Source organism: Zootoca vivipara, chromosome 12 (assembly GCF_963506605.1).
Source record: "Zootoca vivipara chromosome 12, rZooViv1.1, whole genome shotgun sequence".
In the NCBI taxonomy this organism is placed as follows: domain Eukaryota; kingdom Metazoa; phylum Chordata; class Lepidosauria; order Squamata; family Lacertidae; genus Zootoca; species Zootoca vivipara.
Window position 1 is genome coordinate 27,505,382 of NC_083287.1, and position 21,384 is coordinate 27,526,765.

Here is a 21,384-nt window from a genome sequence, read left to right on the forward strand (position 1 = left end):
GTTTAAGTTAAAGTTAAAATTTTTACTTGACATATTATCCACACAACTGAATGGATTCTGTCATAGTCCCTTTCCTACAGACCATATATCTTTAGGCACTGAAGCCAAACAAATAAGTACAGTTGGCTCTTATATCCCCAATATGAATGTTCTCCATTCTCTCGAAGATTTCAAGTTAATTAATAAAGCAATCCTGAACATTTCCAGAATCCTCATCCTCTGCAAAGAATAGCCTTTATTTCACCTCATCTGTTTTCAAGTTACCTGAAAGTGAGCGGGTGGAAAAAGTGAATCATAAAGACATCAGACATGCATATGAGCATTAATAATACAACTGGAACTGATCAAAAGTAGAAATCGTCAAAATAGTCTTTGAAGAAAAGCCGCTCCAACTTAAGACTCTCTTTGCACTTGTGAATAAACATTTTCATGGATTGATTAATTAGTCCTGACCAAATAACAAATGAGATGTAATGTTAACATTTTTTAAATGAATATTCTCTTCTGTATTTTAAACAGGAAAAGTTAAATATGCCACACTCATTGTCTATGATCCAAAGAACTGCAGTTAGGTTTCTTTGTGGAGTGTCGAAAGCAAGGAATTGTGAACAAAAATTATTCCGTAGCTTACAATGAGATATCCCTTGACTGTGCTTGGGAAACTCAGACTGTAGTTTGGAAGCACTGTGTGCAAATTCATGAATTCATCATGGGTTAGAGCTCTGAACAGAAGCAGTCCATGGGCTACAGTGAATTGTTTTGGTAGTGTGGTTCCCTATTTACTCATTAAAATATCAAATTTGGATAGTCTTATACCTTTTATATCTTAGGGCTTATCCACAACTCCATTTGCCACTCCAGGGAAACATGATCTTTAGGGCTGAATCCGAACAAATGTCTATCAGTGGATTGCTGTTGTAAGAGTGGGTTTTTCATGGGAAAGTGGCAGGGCATAGGCAAAGCTCTGAAACTGCTCAGACCTGTGCTTTCTAGGCACAGGACAAGTAGCAATGTGGACGAGCCCTCAGTGGAACAAGAAATAAACAGGTTTTCTGACTGTGGGAGAGACAAGTATGGAGGAAAATATCAGTCTGTTTTAAAACGGCCCTAACAAGTACTGAGTATCAGAATGCCAGGAGGCGTTGAGCGTCATGTCCTTCCAGGAGGTATCGTGGTGGACTAGTTCTCTTGCCGAGTGTGTTGCTTAATGATAGCCAAGACATAAACCTTGGTTATCACATTCATTCTTGTACACAACTCAACTCATTCACTGAACAGTGCCACTCTTGTTCACAGATACCGGTACTGTGATTCAGCAAAGCCCCTTACTCGTGAAAGTATAACTCTAGTTAGCTATTGTTATTGTCTGCACAATTTGCTGTGCTCAACTCCTATTGATGTTAAGTGATGAAAATGTTGCCTTCCTTTAAAAACAACAACAAAGAGACAGGATTCCTACTCATTCCAAGATTAAAATTTCTGCTGCGTTCTCTGCCTTACCCCCCAATCTACTTTAACAGGAGGTGGAGTGATTTGCAGGAACATCAACTGCAGAATAGTTACCTTTTTGTATTGAAGATATTACAATAGCAAACCAAAGTAACTCTCATTCCCACCAGTCAACTAATTAACGTTTAACAGCAGGGACAGGAAGTCTGTTGGCATCTAGATGTTGAACTACAATTTTCATTGTCTCCGACCATTGGCCATGATGGCTCCGGCCGAAGGAGTCCATCATCACCTGGAGCTCCCTGGTTTATAGCCTGCATTCACTGTGAGTCACATATGTAAAGATGCCGAAGTGGCTCACTCAATGAGGGAGAGCAGCAACACCTTGCTTCCCTGCAGGTGTGCCACTGCTGCTTGGCAAATCCACACCGTGATCAACTCCCACCTGGAAACTAATGTCCCCACTGTGGAAGGATGTGTGGATCCAGAATTGGCCTCCACAGTCACTTACGGACTCATTGTTAAAACCGTGTTTATGGAAGACAATCTTACTCAGCTACGAGTGATCGCCAAAGAAAGAACTAGGTGGAGGGGGGATTAGGTGATGGGCAGGGCACTAGTAGGAGCACCTGATTTGCTCTGCCATGAGGAGACCACATTGATCTCCCTGCTGACCTAGCTCTCCTCATTAAAGTGGCAGCAACACACCTTTCAATAAACTAGGTTGAGGGTCCATTCCTCCAGGTGAGCCACTTATGTACAAATGTACACATCCTTTTAAAACAGCACACTTGAAAATGCCACACTGCCCCAGTGCTCCCCAAATCGAAGATTGCTAGCCTCTCAAAAGGCTAGCCATAGTTGTAGGCAATTATTCACAGAACAACTCCCACCAAGCATACTAGAAATCTCTTAATCAAAGGACCCCTGAAGAGATCTCTAATGCATACTAAAACGAAATGCACAAAAAATAAAAATAAATCAGGAGGAATGCAACATCATTCCTTGCCACTAGAATAGATGGATTATGGAATTATTCTACAAATGGGCCTTGGCAAGCAGCCAGGTCAAAAATAAATGTCAGTTATCTTGAATGAGCAGAAATCCAAATCCTGCTCAAGCTGCTCTGCCATAGGGTTTCCCTAAATGCACAGTGTAACTGTGAGATGACTGCATCTATAAAATGACAGATGAGCACATAATCCAGGAGTTATTTCTCATTTCCACTTGCTAGCTGTATTAAAATCCACCCCAAATAAATTATGTTTTCTCCAGCTTGAAGTCTTAAGGGATCACTGCAACGAAGCTAAGTGTATGAGATTAAGGGAGAAAGTGTTGGTGACAAAATGTCCTGGGAAAGCGAGAAACAGTTTCTTTCCTCGCTAAGAATTTGAGCCCGTATAGAAAGACTAGACTCCCTAGAACAAATTTTGAAGCCATGCTAGGTCAGAAGGAACTCTTCTGCACTATAGGGTAGTGTTGTTCCATGTAAACAACCTTTGTGAGCAACATTCCATTTTCCTGGGCTCAAAATGACTTCATGCTAAACCAAAATCCCAGACCTGATTTGAGCAGATGCTACCACTCAGTCCACTTCAGAAAGGTTTTTGGTGGATCCACAGTCTATATTGGGGATGGGGTCCTCTGCTCCTCCAGATGTGTACGAGTTCAATGTCCATCAGCATCAGCCAGCATGGCCAATGGTCAGGGATATTGAGAGTTTTATTCCTACAACATCTGGAGGGCTACAGGTTCTCCATTTCAGCACTGCATGCTCATGATGAAGTATACACAATCTCTTAGCATATTTTAACCCAGTTTTCTAAACAAGTATATTGATTGTCACAAAAGGAGGGTCATGTGAACTGGCCCTTGGCCTTACTGGAAGGAATGGGTTGCTGGCTGGCACTGGCTTTGTTTACTTTGATTAGCTCAAATTAGCTTTCAGGCTTTTAAAAGAGTTTTCCTTTTAGATATTAAATGAGTTTTCTGTTTTAAGTCTGAAGGAAAAGAGGATTGGAAGGGGTAACTGAGGGTGAAGGGAACCTTTGAACCATTATTTAAAAGCAGAGTAAGGGAAATAAATCTATGTGTGTAGCTATGCCAATTTCTTGCAAATGTTTTCAGCCCAGTCTCTGTAGGATTCCTCTTGACACCAGTATAACCTCCCACCTACTTCATTCCCTCTTCCTTAGGAGAATAATTGTTGTTTATCATCTGGGTAAGATTCAGATTTATAGGTCATGGAAAGTATAAACTAGGGTTTCACCTTCCACTGCCCTTCTCCTTTACTTCCTCCTTCAAATATTGGCCATTGCAACTAAAAACTGTTTTTGCATATAATGAAATTCGCAAGTGCACTGGAGGAAGTGTACGTTTTCAACCCCCAAAGTTTCAATAGCAGCTTATTCCTTTAAAAGACAAATTTCAGAAGGCATATGTTTGAAAGAAAACTGGAAATATAAATACAGGAAATGAGTGTGTGACTGTATGACTGAGTTCATAAATGGGCCCCCTTTTCTTATTAAAGTGGACTTTTACAGTAGGGGGGGGAAACAAACCCACCTACTTAACTGCTCATTGCTACTATGAAATAAATCCATAGTTTATATCCAAAGTTCTACTTTTGATAATTCATTTTTCAAGCATACCCTGTGAGAGGTATGTCCGTTCTTGTCAAAATAATGTGATCCATTCAAAAACTACCTTGATTCTCACTCATTAAGAACCTTTTAAATAGAGCAGTACAGGTACTCAAACAACATACTGTTTCAGAAAGAAATGTTGGCGACGCCAGAAGATATTGTTGTTGCAAATGTGACTTTTTTTGAGGAAAAGTGCACAATGGCATTTGGTTCAGTTTGGGGGAAGGAAGCATCTGAACAGAAATGCAAAGAAAAATGAACTGTTAGCAGTTTTCAATCAGCTAAAATTATATATATATATATATATATATATATATATATATATATATATATATATATATAAAATCATAATATCAGTCAAGCATCAGCAACCATGCGTAGTTAGAACATAGGAAGCTGCCTTATCTAACTCAATATTGTCTACACTAACTGGCAGCAGCTCTCCAGGATTTCAGGCAGGAATCCCTCCCAGCCCTATCTGCACAGTTATAACAACGGCCAAAATGACTTCACTGTTCCCTGAAGTGTAGCTACCAGTTACAGTGGTACCTCGGGTTAAGAACTTAATTTGTTCTGGAGGTCCATTCTTAACCTGGAACTGTTCTTAACCTGAGGTATCACTTTAGCTAATGGGGCCTCCCGCTGCCGCCATGCCACCGCCGCATGATTTCTGTTCTCATCCTGAAGCAAAGTTATTGACCCGAGGTACTATTTCTGGGTTAGCAAAGTCTGTAACCTGAAGCGTCTGTAACCCAAGGTATAACTGTATTTCAAGAACATGTGAATCATAAAATAACTTTTTATATAAGCATGCCTTTTGTGTTTGTGCACTATGACCACAATACAATCATGCCTTTTTCATCTCTAAGAGCCGCAAACAAATGCACTGACTAGAAGGAGAGTGGTGTGGGAATAAAATCACTGGGCTAGATCTATAGGAGTGGCAAAACGGTATCTGCAAGGCTATGTGTCTTGTGGTTCTTGGGTAATGGGAAGATCTGGACATGTGGCTCAAAAGCTGCCATGTGGTTGATAGCCTGCTCACGCTGCAGTCACAAGTCAGATAATTGGCAATGGTGCTAATCAGTGGTGCCCAGGAGCAGGAGATCAGGTTCAGACTTCGGTCTGAATGACTGGTTGGTTCTGTCATACATAACCTCACTAGGATCACAGTGAAGTAGCAGCGAGTTCTTCTGAAATAAAAGCGGCATAAGCTCTTTTCAGTTTTGACTCCCTAGTATTCATTGAATGTGTTTAGGCATGAATGAGGCTATGTTGCAGGCAGGATTTCCATTCTCTGCACATTCAGCTGAACATATGCAAGGGACTCTTATGGAAGTGACAGCTCAGGGCCGCAATATCTCAGGGCCACTTCTCCCCATGACTCTGCAAACTGCCCCAGTGCAGTCATTGTCTGAGGCCCTTCTTTGTGTGCCCCCTCCACTGCGGTGGGCCTTTTCTGCAGTGACTCCCCACATATATTTGCATATCTTTAGGCGCCAGGCAAAAATGCTTCACTATAACCAGGCTTTGGCTGATTAAACATTGTATGGCCTTTTGAATGTGTTTGTGGGAGGGAAGTTAGTGGTTTGTTTTATGATGTAGTTTTTGTTCTCATTTAGTATTTTTTATGTTGTGAACAACCGTTTGCTCTTCAGATGAAGAGTGGTATGTCAACAAAAATAAAATTGACTGACGGGTGTCTCTCAAAATCTTAAAACCCAGGCAGGCTTGTATGGGAGAATGTGGTCTCTTAAATAACCTGATCTCAAGTTCTGTTTCTTCCTCTGAGGCAGGAATTGCAACCTCTCAGTGACCCTTGATCTCCTGGCCAATAGCATAGGCCAGAGTATTTGCTCCTTCTGCCCTGCACTTCCAGCACAAGTGGTGATCAGAGCAGAGTCTCCCTTGAACTGTTAGTGTTCATGTCTTTCAAAGTATCATTATTCAAAGTGTGTTGTGAAAATTAAATGCATAATTTGGTACAAATTGCAATGAACTTATCATCTACCCTGTTTCTCCGAAAATAAGCCGTAGCCATAAAATAAGCCGTAGCAGGATTTTAAAGCATTCAAGGAATATAAGCCATACCCCGAAAATAAGACATAGTGATAGGCGCAGCAGCAATGCCGGCCACGGCAGGAGGAGGAGGAAAAAATAAGACATCCCCTGAAAAGAAGTCATAGTGGGGGTTTTTTTGAGGAAAAATAAATATAAGACAGTGTCTTATTTTCGGAGAAACACGGTGTTGATTACTGTTGGAAAATATATACTGTGCTCTATTTCTTTCTTTCTGTTTTGGAACAAATTTATTATAAAATGAGAGAATACTGAAAAAAAAAGAAAAAAAATTGTTAGGTAAAACAAAAGAAAAGCCTTCTTTCCAAATCAGCTGCAAAAGTATTGCCTGAAATACTAATTTTATCATATGTAGATAACACCGAATCAGCTGTATTGTGGAGAGCACTTTTTTGAATGTGTTCCATTTTCCCGTATCTCTAGTTGTGGCACATGATAAAATTATCAATGAAGCATCCTAATTGGATCCTGAAGCAAAGGGATGTTGCCCTATGAATCATTTTATGTTTGTGGGAGGCAACTTTGGAACTAACAGAGTAGGAATGAGAGCCAGATGTTTTCTGGGAACCTGGCTGGACTGTAGACTGTGTGCATTTCCTAACATAGGCAGCCATATGGAAGAAAAGGTTGGAAACATCCCATTACAAGTCATATATCACCCATTTGACAGCAAGGATTTCAGCTTGTTTTTATTTAAATCATGAAAGCAGCTGTTCAGCTGTCCAGCTGTATTAAATTTAACCCCTTTCCCCTAGCAGAATGAATGTAGTAATTTATGCAATAGTAGCCAAACAATTTGGTGGGTGCAGAACAAAAAACATGTTAGGAGGACCCCACATTTACTCATGCTCTATGACAGTGTTTCTCAACCTTTTTTGGGCCAAGGCACACTTGTTCCATGAAAAAAATCACGAGGCACACCACCATTAAAAAAGTTAAAAAATTTAACTCTGTGCCGCCCTATATTGACTATATAATTATGACTGTAAGAAACACTTGCCAATTGCTGTGTTGGTTGCAATCTCCTGTAATAAGGCTTCACAAGCCACTGATTTCTCTGCCAGCACAATCCTTTGCTCAGCAAGTTTCAGGTTGAGCTCATCCAGCCACCTTCTTTAAGTTTGTCTAAAACCACCCTCCCGTGGTGGTGGCTGTTGAGAGCTGCGCTCGCCCCGCGTCGTGACCTGGCTGGCTTCCTTTCCGGCGGGTCAGCGCTGCCTATTGGCAGCCGCCAGGCACGTGACAATGCAAATCGCCCTTCTTGTCCCCGCACGTCGCGGCACACCAGCCAGCGTCCCGCGGCACACTAGTGTGCCGCGGAACAGCGGTTGAGAAATGCTGCTCTATGAACTCACCTAAAATTGTTGTGATTGGTTATGTCTGTTGCCAAGTTATGCTGAAGACCAATAGGAATCATCTTTATATCAAGAATACCACCAAATATTAATGCCATATATGGTAAATATAAATAATTATAATGAAAACAAAGATTTAAAACCATCTTTTCTTGAAAACTGGAATCGTGAATAATTTTCAGCTTGATGTCAGTTGGAAAACCCTGTGCTTTATACATGTTCTGTTTATCAACTGCACTTACTCAGCTGCCAATACTATTTTTTAAGGCACGTTTTTCTTTTTCTCTTTATCTGTGTGCTCTTGCTCATGCAATGTTATCTTTGTGATTTGATTATCTTTCTTTACATATTTCTGTTTCCTTATACTGTGTGTTCCTTTCTGTCCTTTTCATGACCTGTTTTTGCTTCTGGCCATTTGGTTTGTTGGCTTTCATTGTAGAGTAGTACCATATTTCTCGCTCCATAAGACACACTTTTCCCCTCCTAAAAACGAAGGGAAAATGTGCATCTTAAGGAGCGAAGGCACTGGACGGCAGCGGGATCCCTCAAGCGGAGGGATGCCTCTGCCGCCGGAGCCATGGCTCCCAGCGGAGGGATGAGCAGCCCGAAAGCGTGCTGCTCCCTCTAACACCGCCACTGCTGCCAGCAGCATTGATTCAGAATATTTTTTTTCTTGTTTTCCTCCTCTAAAAACTAAGTGTGTCTTATGGTCGGGTGCGTCTTATGGAGCAAAAAAATGTGGCACTTCGCAGTGCAGTCCTATGCAAGTGTTCAGTGGGGCTTTTCTCATGAGTAAGTTTTAAGTGTGTCCCTGCCTTCACCACTAAGAAGGAGACAACAGTGTGTGCAGCTTCCCTGTCAATGAAGGGTTGTTGTTTTTAATTGGCATATCAGACTTACGTGTACTTCTAATGGTTTCTTTCAAATGTGTTACCTTATTAGTTTGCTAACAAATAAGAAATGTTGTGTGATACATAGAGTAGATACGGACTTTAATTTCCTATGCGGGAAAAGTATTTAAGTGAGATCCCAAAGAATAGTATGCTAGAGTGATAGTTCTGGCATACTAAATGTCACCCCCCCACACACACACACACAACTGATGCTGTGAAGTATGTGTTTTATCTCTTTTGCCACAGTATTTACCTTTAGAGATCAAAGGTTTTGTGTTGTGGTTGCAGATTGAGGCTAGGCTGCGTTTCCTTTGTAACACCATTTTTTATGAAGTATCATGAGGGGGCATTGTGCTTCCCTTTCAGGATCCTTCGTAAAATATTTGGCCTTGAAAGCAATAGGGAATGAGCTGATCTCATACTTGTCTCTGCTACTTCCAGCTGCTAAGTTCACTAAGTGAGCAGGCAGGCAATCTCCTTATTAAGAGGTATTCCAAGCTATGAACAATTTAAATCTGCAGTTGAGATTGCTATTACAGATGACATTCTGCCGTCTCAGTTCTTTGCTGCTCAGTGCTAGGCACCATCTTCAAATACACAAGAGTTGCAGTGGCTAACCCTTTTTTGGGGTTCACCATTCACCATTGGCCAACCTTCTGTGGGAGTGGGAGTGGCCACCCCACACTGTGTATGCCATAGCTGCCAAGTACCCTGTTTTTCCCGGGAAATCCCCATATTTTCTTACCGTTTCCCCCTGGTCTCCCGAATGGATTTATATCCCGTAAATCCCCCGGAAAGCAGTTCCTGCCGGCGGCCATGTTTCTGGTGCTGCTCTGACCATGTATGGGCACCGGAAATCAGGTGGCGCCGGCATCGAAAGTCGCTTCTACGCATGTCTGGAAGTGCGTAGAAGCGACTTCTGGTGCTGCAGACATTTTGGAAATGGGCACAGCGGCGCCGGAAGTCACTTCTACGCACTTCCGGACATGCGTAGAAGCGACTTCTGGCGCCGGGGCCATTTTGGAAATGGGCAGAGCAGCACCAGAAGTTGCTTCTACGCATGTCCGGAAGTCGCGTAGAAGCAACTTCCGGTGCCACGCCGCTGCTGGTCCCGGAATTTTCAATCCGGAACTTGGCAGCTATGGTGTATGCACACTTTAGCATTCATGGAGTTACACAGGGTACTTTTTAGCAAAATCATTGTTCATAGCCTACAGATCCTTTGACTGTAACAGGTTTACGCTGTTTGCTAAAGTAGATATGGAGATGAACATTGTGCCTGGTTCAGCAGTAGCAGAGCCCTAGAAAACATAAAACCGATCTGTTCCAAACTTAGCTTTTTTACACATGAAAATTTTGTTCAGAAATAGTTCGTGTACAATAGTATTTTTCTGGAATTCTGTATGAGTTTTCTCTCCCACCTCCAGCCACTGGCTCAGATTTATTCACTGTTTCTTGATGTTTTTGGTCCAAGCTACTTCCCCCTCAACACCCCCCCTCTCTCACACACACACCCTTTTGCATGGAATTTTGGTCTGGGCTCAATCCCACCCATACACAGGTTAAAAAACATTGCAAAAAATAAAATCATATCAAGATGTTTTTAAAATAAAATATATTAAAAGTGAAGAAATTATTTATGTATAAGCACCTTTATATATGTAACATTGATTAGTGGTATATGCTTGCAAGTCTCAAGTAGTAATGAAATTTCTTTTAATCTATGAGACAAAAATCTCATAATTCCTCTATTGAAACTTGTGTTACCATTGTATGGATTAATTATAATGTGGCATTGAAGTGGTTCAGATTACATCTTCATGCATTTATTGTACACAGCCACTTAAAAGAAGTTCGAGTGTTTTAAAATTCTTCAAAAAGAAACATGCTGGTTTTTTAAACAAACCCCCCCCCCCCAATAAACAATATCATTTCTGTAAGCATAGGTGACAGAGGAGTAGCCGTACTTGTATTTATGCCATTTAAGCTTGAAAATGTACCTGCATGTTAATAAATGTTCTAAATTGATATCAGTAATGCTTTTAAAACCAAGAATTTGATTGTAGCGGCTGCAAATCAGTTATGGACTGAAAAGAACAGAAAAGGGTCCTATCTCAAATGTACTTTTCGTTAACATACAAAGCAGTATTATAGTGAGCAGAGCTAATTGCTTTGGCAGACAACAGCTATCCAGGTATCCCACAGAGATCTTTGACATTGCCGTTGCCCGATGCCTAACCTTTTTTTTTTTGGTACAGACGCCAGAAATAAGGCATGGGACCTTCTGCAAGGAGAGCATATACTCTACCACTGAGTTACATCCCATCTCCTATTTTTTGATCCTACACCCTAGAATCCCAGAATTGTAGAGTTGGGAGGTTCTCCAAGGGTCATCTTGTCCAACAACCTGCAATGAAGGAATCCATGACCTTAATACTAGACATTAAAAAAATAAATAAATAAAAAATGGCTTGATCTTTCCTGGTAGAGTCAGAATTCTGAAGAGGAAAGATAAGCAGCTGTGGTGGTTCCTTCATGTGGTATTGAGGCAGGCTCTGAATGTTGAGCCCAACCGCTGTAAATGCTTGATGTGAATGCACTGATTTTGCAAATGTGGTTTCCAGCCACTTTCATTGATAGAATAGTTGAAATTTATTGAATTTTCTAATAATATATTTTTGCTGTTGCTTGTTGTAGTGGCAGGGGAATAAAACACCTGAAGAAATAAGAAACTAGTTGTCCTATTGAGTCCTCTGCTCCATCAATAAAATGTTGGAGAATTTCTTCTCCCCCTGTATGAATTTAGTGACCTGATCTCTGTCTTCCCATCTCTCTATACAGAAATAGGGTGGGTAATTTCAGGAAGTCACTTGTCCAGCTGTCTTTGTTGTTATGCTTTGCAGTGAGTGGTTTACAATGTATGGTGAAAGAGTTTGGCAAGCAGTGGATCTGCATGGTAGACAGCTATAGACGCAGCTCCTTACAAATTGGAACCGTTTCTACATTACTGAGATTTCAAGCAGCTCTTAAATGCTTATTAGCGTGAATTGGGCCTGATTTTATAATCAAAGGCTTTAGCCTGGTTGCAAAATTTCTGCTTGAGAATGGGAATGTTTGTGCATACTTACACCTTTTTAAACAATAGCTTTAAGTGCCGGGGTGGGGTGGGATGCTTTTGACTCCCCCCCCCAGTGTTTATGCAACCATTACCTGTGTTTTCAAGGCTTATTTAAAGCAGCTGGGCGCCTGGTGTTTTCTTTGCCCTTTATTGGAACTCTTGCCAGAACAGGTAGTCAAAAAACGGAAAGTGGGGGGGGGAATTCCGGCATCTGCCTGTTTTCTCTCCCTCTCCTCTCTCCCTCTCTCAGGAACACAGCTGTAGCTTCCATAGGAAGCACTCATTTTTCCCATCAGCCAAGTCTCTGCGTACCCTTGGGTCTACTTTTTGGCACAGCTCGTCAAGTAGGATGCAGTTTATGGCTTAGAACTTATGAGAGAAAGCATTCGGGCGGTCCCTTTCCCTGGCAGAACACCGAGAGCAATTCCCCAAGCTGCAACACACATGTGAGCATCTGACCTCTTGTTAGCACACCATGGGAGAGGTTAACAATTGTTGAGACTTCAGGCATCCCTTTGACATAGAAGCAAAACAATAACAAGCTTTGCCAGGATACAACTATATGCTTGGGGGGAGAGAGAGCTGTGCTTGGTTCAGTTTGGTTATAATGTAAGTGGGGGTGGGGGTGGGGAGGACCCAGATTGATCATTTTAAGCTAGTGGGTAGAGACGCAAAAGTATCACAAGAAAAAGAAGGGGCCAGCGTACTACTTTCAAACCACCCCTCTTATTTATATAATTTGTTTCAGGCAAAAACTGCAGTTGGCTTGTCCGTATGTTACTGTGGTTCATTGTTTCCGATAGGTTGGCCAACGTGAGAACAAGATGCGGGGAGAGATGGGCCTGATCCAGCAAGGCTCTTATTACACTTGTACAGTCACCTCTTTACAAAGTATCATATTTTAATAAGGTGTTATCCCATAGCTGTTGAATTCACCAATGCTGCTACCACAACATCCTGCATAAAACAAACACGAATAGCTGGCTAGCTTCGAGAGATGAGCTGAAATTTATCAGAAAGATAATCTTCTGAGAAATCTTTTGAAAACCTGCTTCCTTGGAAGATGAACATTTAGCTAAATATTCTGCATTTTGTGTGCATGATGGCCACCATTTTTCATAATGCCCTGCAACAATGCTGCTTCAAAGGCACTGGGAGCTGGTGTGTGTGTGTGTGTGTGTGTGTGTGTGTGTGTGCACGCACAAAATGGTGGCTATTCTGCCAACATAGGAACTCCACAAAAAGAAATGAATAAAGAATGGGGGGGACTTTCTGGTGCTGCTATTTATTGTGACCCCCTTTCCCAGAAACTTTTGGATAATTTGCTGCATATTCACCAAAATGTCCTGACTCAATTTTGCTGTCCAGGTATACTGTGGATGCTGTGGATATTTTTGACTGCTGACCTCTCCCTATTTTCATCTAATATGATCTCCGTTCTAGCACAGGTGTATGGTACTTTAAGTGAGTCATAGGTTGGGGCACTAAGGGATGGCAATGCCTTCCTTTCTTTGACTTTTGTATTAACCTTGAAAAATCCATTGCAATAGAACACAGGTTAATGGTCTCAAAATTGTATCCAATGGTGTTTTTTCTTCAATATATAATGCATTAATGATTTTTCACATTAAATATGTTTGCCATTGGACTATATTAACATTGGACTATAGGGCATTGAGAGCCAGTGTGGTGTAGTGGTTAAGAGCGGTAGACTCGTAATCTGGGGAACCAGGTTCACATCTCCGCTCCTCCACATGCAGCTGCTGGGTGACCTTCGGCTAGTCAGACTTCTTTGAAGTCTCTCAGCCCTACTAACCTCACAGAGTGTTTGTTGTGGGAGAGGAAGGGAAAGGAGAATGTTAGCCGCTTTGAGACTCCTTAGGGATATCAAATCCAAACCCTTCTACTCTTCTTCTTCTATATTGCTGATATTGCTGACAGGTGCCAAAAAATGAGAAGAAAATATGTTGTTGGATGTGTATTCCATGGACTTATGTATGTTTTCTTATTGAAGGTTGTGATAACAATAGCCAGTGTGATAATCAGTTACGATTGATGTAATTGTATTTAAATGTTTTTGATAGCAGTGTCAAAACATGCAAAAAGTTGAAACATGAATTGCATATTAAGGCCACCTTTCTGAAAGATAAAATACTTTCACAAGAAGCAGTGTTTGGGGTTTAACCACTCAAATTGCTGTTAGCACATATTAGCTTCCACCTATTTCTAAACTGTACATGATATAAGAAGCCTTGTTTCCCCATCCCGCATTATGATATTGAACAGATTTTCCCTGTTTAAACTATGCTAGAGCTTGGAATCAAATCAAATGGTTGGCAGATTTTTATGTTAGAACATGTATTCAGGTGGAGAGCATTTTGTCCTTGTGTGTTATGTAAGAGCTCGTGCCTTAATAAAAATAGTGGAGAAACTATATTTTACAGTTGATAGGAAAGTGTTAGCTAGTTCATCTTTTCCAGGACCACCAGAGGGCAGTGTTTAACATTGCAGGAATAAGAGTCTCCTTTTATTTTCCCCCCTCCTTGAAGTTTGGTTTTAGGATAAGAGGCTTTTGCGAAAACTAAGGCTGTGTGTATTCAACCATTAGTTTTAAGTGCACAGTGACTGTGGGCAGCTACAGACTATGAACTGGTTACAAACTATGTACTACTACTATAAATAGCTTCGGATCATTTGAAAGAACTATTTGTGCTAGTATAGAGTTGGGGGCAGGTTTATTGCGCAGCGGGGATATTTGTATGGCTATTTCTGCATTGCCAGCCTGATTCAGAACTTTGCTGGTGCTTCTGTGCTCACACAGAGTTCTGAGGTATCAAGGAGGTATCAATAGGTACCCTATTCACTGTAATCTTGGTGACAGCTCTGCGTGACTAGAATATGACAGCAGGGCTGACATTTTTATAAAAGAGAATTCCCTATGTGTGTAGCAGCTTTGCCTGTGCATTGGCACTCCTCAACCAACATCTTCTGTATGAACATGCAAGCATGCTAAGATATTTGGAGATACCATAGGCCTGTGTTGAGTTTCCATCTTTAGAAGATTCTTTTCTTCTGCAAACCTTAGGTATGATATCAGGTATGATGGGTGTTGTATTCCAACAAGATCTGGCACACAGCAAGTTGGGGAAGACAGGCCTACAGTGGCTGGCATTGGTTCTTGGGGTTTCAGATAGGAGTCATTCCCAGCCCCTGGGATTGAACCTGGGATGGGCATGTGCTCTATCACTGACAACCATACCTGCCAAGTTGCTGTCAGAGAAATAAGGGACCGGGCCAGAAATAGCAGACCGGAAGTAGCGCTGCTGCCATTTTGGAACTGGGCGGAGCATGTTCAGAAGTGACTTTTGATGCTGCTTTGCCCAATTCCAAAATGGCCACCGTGCCAGAAGTCGCACTGCAGCCATTTTGGAACTGGGCAGAGCAGCATCAAAAGTCGCTTCTGAGCATGCTCCGCCCAGTTCCAAAATGGCCGCCACGCCAGAATAACAAAATCCATTTTTTCAGCTAGGAACAGCTGGAAAAACGGGGATTTCCCAGGAAAAACAGGAGACTTGGCAGCTATGCTGACAACAGAACATTCATAGAGGCTTTTAACTATCATGTTGGGAACGTAGAGCAGGAGGCAATTAATATGTATAAATTATGCAAGGTTGCCCACTAAGTCCATGATTTAACCAAGACTTGATTCCAGACACAGGCTGCCCTGTTTTGAAGAACACATGTGGCAGAGGATTGAGTGCTTGTTGGGCCAAGCTATGGAAAGCTACGTGAGCCAAAACCAGTACTTCAAATCGAGCCTGCAAAATCAGTGTTGATCTGGGGCATGTGCATAATACACTCCAGCAGCCTACTCCGTTCCAAGGGGTTAGTGGTTGTGTTCTGCTTCAGCTGCAGCCCGCTAACCAACCTTGAAGGGCAGTCTTGAGGTTACGAAGGCATGAGCAATGGGTGGATGTTTGCATTCCATCACCCTTTCTCCTGGCTGTGCTGTCAAGTTTCTTCAGGATTGTCATGCTAAATTAGACCCAGAATCCATCTTAAAAACTGGAAAGCAAATCTTACTTTGCAGTATGATCTCGACTCATTACTAGTGTAGCGCGCCTTCTGTACTGAAGTCATAAAACCTTGAATGTGCTCGGCTTTGAATACGACATGCTTTTGTTTTCCTTTTTAGATGAAAATCAAACAGATTCCATGACACGAGGCATCTCATTCTTTTATTTAACACGCTCCCCCTCTAAACGCTCGTCACATTTAGAAACACACAATAAAGATGGTAATTCTTTTGCATCACCACATTTGGGGGGGGGGCACAAATGCACACTTTTAAAGGATTTCCCCTTCACATAATAATAGCTATCAGAATCTCAACTGAGAACACTTCTTGGGATTTAACAACCCACAGTTGTGCCTTAGGACCATGACCATCCAGTCATTACTCCCCTTAAAGAACACTGTGGTTTCGGCACCATTGTAGAAATGTTCTTTTTAAAATGAAGCCTATATTTAAAACCGCCTTATATTTAATGCATATTTCAGAAATGTGGTGGGATCTTTCTTTGATAAATAGTTGCAGGAGCATATGCAATTATAGCTACATAAAGAGATTTAAGCACTATGAACAGCTTTGATTTTTATTTTTTTTGCACATAGCCTTTCTCTGGATAAAGACAAGCACAGAAAATTGTGTGTTGAAGTGTGTGTGCATGGAAAATTTTCCACCCTTGCAGTGAAATAGGAGTGGCACTTTTGCAACTGAGAGAGAGTAGGAACTCACTGGATTGCAAAAGTGGCCCCTTCATTTTGCTGCACACACGAGCCGTTCCCATAGCTGCCAAGTTATCCCTTTTTTAAAGGGAAATTCCCTTATGCTGAATAGGCTTCCTCGCGAGAAAAGGGAAAACTTGGCAGCTATGGCCGTTCCAGCCAACTGCTGTTTGTTAAAGATTAACAGAGCTGGAAGGCATCTCAAAGGTCATCTAGTGCAGCCTTCTCCAACCTGATGATGTTTTCAACTTCAGCTTCCATCATGTCTTACCATTAGCCAAGCTGGTTGGAGCTGATGGGAGATGTCATACAAAACATCTGGAGGATGAAGGTTGGAGGAGACTGCTCTAGTAGAAACCTCTGCTGTGATACTGCAGCAGCCATCATAGGTGGCCTTTCAGTCTCTGCTTAAAAACCTCTAGTCTAACGTAATAAACAATTATGTCTAATGTCATAAATTGACAGCATGCCTTATTCTATTCCTTGGTTTAATTTGTAATAAAAAAAATTGAAATGGAGTTCTATCTCTCTCCCTCTCTCATATACTACAGGTGTTGTTTTCACTCTGCATTGCTTTTTGGGGAATACAAATGATGAAGAAACTCACCTCAAGCGTAGCAAAGCAGCACTGAAAAGAAATATATCCGAATCTCCACATTAGGAACGCAAGAGCCTTTCTAGATCAAACCCAGAGGTCCACCTGGTCCAACATTCAACAGTGGCCTATCAGATGCCTATGGGAACCCTTCTGACTTATCATCCCCAGCAACAAGTATTCAAAAACTAATACTTGGGGTAGTGCATGGCTATTGTGATTAGTAGCCATTTAGAGCATTTTCCTCCATGAATTTGTCTAATCTCCTTTTAATGTGTCCATGTTGCTGGCCATCATTACATCATATGGCTGTGAATTTCCATAATTTAACTGCACTGTGTGAAGAGGTACACAAAAGTTTATATACCTCTACCATGCCTGCCTTTCTCACCTCCCCCCCCCCAAACTAAAAAGGCTCACTTGTTGTAACCTTAATCCATAGAGGAGTTATTCCAGACCTTTGCTCATTGTAATGGCTCCTTTTCCAGCTCTCTGTGATCTGGTGACAATTATTGCATGTTGTATCCCAAGTGTGGTCGCATCATAGATTTTTCTCTCTCAAGCCTTTATTGGCATATGTACAACATTCCAGTAGATTTCTATAATGATTTAATAGATTTCTATAATGATATCATGATTATGAGAGTATTATTTTCCTAATGATCCCTGACATGAAATTCGCATTTTTCACAGCTTTTTCCACACTGTTCCAACATTCTCATCAAGCTATTCTCATCAAGCTACGTTCTCATCAACCCAAGATCCCTTGTCACCCAGTTTGGAAAGATATTTCTGGAGCTCTTTTGCAATCCCTTTTTGTCTGACCACCCTGAAAAAAATTGGTGTCCTCAGCAAACTTGGCCAACTCGCTGCTCGCCCCTTACTCAAGGTCATACCGGTAATTATAACTAAAGTACATTCCAGAGGTGTGGTAGAAATCTATGGAGTTGGGGTTTTTTTAATGTTCACTTACTGCAGTTTTATTTTTTGAAACAGTTAAGAAGCCTTGAATTGTTTTTTTTTAAAAAAATTCAGGGTGTTGCAAACCTTCTCATACATAATGTAAAAGGAGTACTTTGCATCAATTCCACTCATGTGCAACCATATGTGTAAAACTTTTGAACAATTGATGAAACTCATAAATGGCCTGCCTGGGGGAAAAAACCTAACTATTTTTCTTCTGACATAGTACAGTCACTACACCGGTAGTAAGTCATAGATGGACAAATTCCACTGATTTTTTTTTATTATTATTCATTATTACGGTCGAGGACCAGCTCTTAGAAGTAAAATAAAATAAAAATAAAAATAAAACGGATCCCTTTGAAAAAAAACAGTTTCCGGGAGCATAACGTATAAAAGTCGCTTTGAACAAGATTTAAAAGAAAATTAGTAATTATATAACAATGCTAAAAGTTTAACCCTTAAAATAGTGGCTGCAGAAAGCTGAGCCTAGCTCGCTCAAGGTGCCATTGAGGGAAAAATCAGATGGGCTGGGAAGAAAGTCTGTGTCTGCATATTTGGGCACAGAATCTGGCGACCGCCCTGGTTATTTTCAGGTCTTTGCCTAGCAAGAGCAGGTTGTATAATTGCTTTTCCGGGAGGCTTGCTAAGCTCACCAGTATGGGATCCAAGATCTCCCTTCGAGCTTCTTCATATAGGGGGCATCTGAAGAACAAATGCTCAGGGCTTCCTATTTCCCCTAATGGGCATACACAGAGTCTTTGGGCGTATGGGATTCTTTTGTAAAGCCCCTCCAGCACAGGCGTGGGCAATGCCGCGCTTCTGGCAATTCCACTGATTTAAGTTGACCTTATGTATTAATAAACCTATTCCCAGCCAAATTACATTACCCATGCAATGGATTGCGCCTTAAAGCCCATTAAATCCCATAGGGCTTACTTCTGAGTAGTCAGACATAGGAGCATGGCCAGCTTTACCATTTGGCACAGTGAAGAAGCTGTCTCGGGCCTCAAATGCTGGAGGGAACTAAGTTGTGTCCATCATGTGGTGTGCCCTACACCCACCAAATTAGCCTGGTTCTTTGATGGGCGGTATCCTTTTGCCCATGTTGAAGATCCAACTTTTGTTTGAATTGCCTTTTGTACATGGCAGAGGGAAGGTTTTGCCTCGTCCTTTGCCTCAGGAAGCAAAATGTCTTGGGCTGGACCTTGATAGGGTTACACAGTTAAATATTTTTATTTCTACCTGCGTTGCTGAATAAATGCTTCTCCAATATCAACCTGCCCATACACCAGAAGTCTCTTTGGAGATCCACAGTTCTACCCAAAGACACCTCCTATCTGAAAGGGACCCTAAATAACCACAACCCCTCCACTAGGTCCAACCCTGTAAACCAGATGCAGCCAATGTGATGCCTTCCAGATATTGTTGGAACACAATTGACATAATCCCTGACCATTGTCCTTGATGGCTGGGACTGATAGAAGTTGGAGTTTATCAACATCTGGAGGGTACCATGTTAGCTACCTCTGCTTTAAGCAGTCTTGCTGCACCATTCAGACACCAATTCCTGCTCCACACTTCTACCTTCCTCATAGCCCTGTCCCTGATGACCTCCTCTGAGTGCCTAGGGCCTGCGTCAATTTCTTTTTGGCACCAGCAAGTACTTTAAATATATATATATATCCCAGACCTTTTAATATCTGATGTGATTTTAATGCTGCCACTTTATCGGTTGCTTTGATAGCTGCTCTGTTTGTGTGTTGATATGATTCTATTGTTTTAATTAATTTTAAAAACTGTATTAATTTATACAAAAAGTTGTTTGAGTGTATAAATAAAATTACTGAATTATGCTGGAACATCATAGACTTTTCCAGTTGTTTAGCTTCCTTCTCATGAAAACAAATAGTTGTAACTGGAAAACATCATGCAACTCAAACTATTAAGATTCCCCCTCTCTCTAGAAATATGCATGCTTTCCAATGTAAATTAGGAGCTAAGAATAAGCTGGCAAAGAAGGAATTTTCCAGGAGTGCTTATTGAGTCTTTTCAGGACTGTTCGTACCAATCTTCATCCACTGAATGGACATGTCAGAGTGATTTTGGTGGTTTGATCTGCCTTGTTTCAAAACAACCATCTTCCATTGGAAAGATGCCCTTAGTAGTTAATAGCATTTATTCTCCTCAAGAATGGTGTAATTTCTATTGCCAGGCTTAAGGATAAGTGCTAGTTCACCGTGGTTCTAGATATGATCTGTAATATACTTTCATATGCTCTCTTATCATCCTTGCTTGGATGTCCCTTTTCTTACAGGTCTGAAATGTGGCCAGTTAAATCCTGATGCACAAACTGCGCTTCCTGGACTTTATATTACACACCATAATGGATGGAGGGAAATGTGGTTAATGCAAGCCTCCCTAATTCACACTTCCCCAAACAACACACAAACTGAAACATAGCTAAATATGTACAGAGATGTGTATGTATGGGGAAAGTGTGTGTAGAAGTGCACGTATTCATGAAAATAACATGCAAAAAATTATCACATTTGAGGGAATTTATTGCAATAAATTGTGCAAATTGAGAGAAATCCATAACAAGCATGCACTGAGAGAGCGAGATAGAAGGAAGGTTGGCCTGCTGCTTTGCCCATGGAAAAATGCTTATGGGTTTTTTTTTTTTGTGCTGATATATAAAAATTACAATCAACTGATTTTGGTGAAGTGAGATTGGAAAAATGAGAAACTGAAAAGAAACTGAAATAGACAGATTTTGTCTATTTATACAGTAATGGCGCTCACAGTAGGGAGCAACCATTGAGCTAATCTCATCATTGCTGCAGCTAATCTGGATGGGCCAGGGTGACATGGAGTTCAGGGCTTCATGGGTAAACTGGCAGACCAGCCCTTCTGATGTGCCAGCGCAGCCCTGACCTCACTGCCACCCAGCCTCTGTCTTGTCCAGGTAAGTTGGAGTGATCCTGGTGTCAGGGTTGCCCCATGACTCGACTCCATGACACCAGATGCTACAGATACCATAGTTAAAAAGGTAAAGGGACCCCTGACCATTAGGTCCAGTCGCAGATGACTCTGGGGTTGCAGTGCTCATCTCGCTTTACTGGCCGAGGGAGCCAGCATACAGCTTCCGGGTCATGTGGCCAGGATGACTAACCTGCTCCTGGCGAAACCAGAGCAGCGCACGGAAATGCCGTTTACCTGCCTGCCAGAACAGTACCTATTTATCTACTTGCGCTTTGATGTGCTTTCGAACTGCTAGGTTGGCAGGAGCTGGGACCGAGCAACGGGAGCTCATCCCATCGCAGGGATTCGAACCGCCGACCTTCTGATCGGCAAGCCCTAGGCTCTGTGGTTTAACCCACAGCGCCACCCGCGTCCCATACCATAGTTAGGAGGACCAAATTTTGCTTTTACAGTTCTGGCATATCTGGGTAGTGAAAGGTGGCGGATAGAAAACAATTGTATGAAATAAAACCGC

At 41.6% G+C, this 21,384-nt stretch overlaps 2 protein-coding genes across 4 annotated transcripts in view; both read left to right on the forward strand.

The window, feature by feature from the left end:
* The window catches only part of AGMO (alkylglycerol monooxygenase), a 121,722-nt gene extending 104,400 nt beyond the window's left edge, over nt 1–17,322 (forward strand). The window contains exon 13 of the mRNA XM_035130284.2: nt 16,879–17,322. Within this exon, the coding sequence (XP_034986175.1) occupies nt 16,879–16,959 (81 nt within the window). The 3' untranslated portion in view covers nt 16,960–17,322. The remainder of the gene's footprint in view (nt 1–16,878) is intronic.
* The window catches only part of DGKB (diacylglycerol kinase beta), a 360,345-nt gene continuing 355,925 nt past the window's right edge, over nt 16,965–21,384 (forward strand). For 2 of the 3 annotated variants that reach the window (XM_060280746.1, XM_060280744.1), the window contains exon 1: nt 17,467–17,820. The gene's annotated coding sequence lies outside the window, so the exon portion shown is untranslated. Of the gene's footprint in view, nt 17,100–17,466; nt 17,821–21,384 lie in introns of those variants that run through there. The other variant, XM_060280745.1, reaches the window with a different exon arrangement.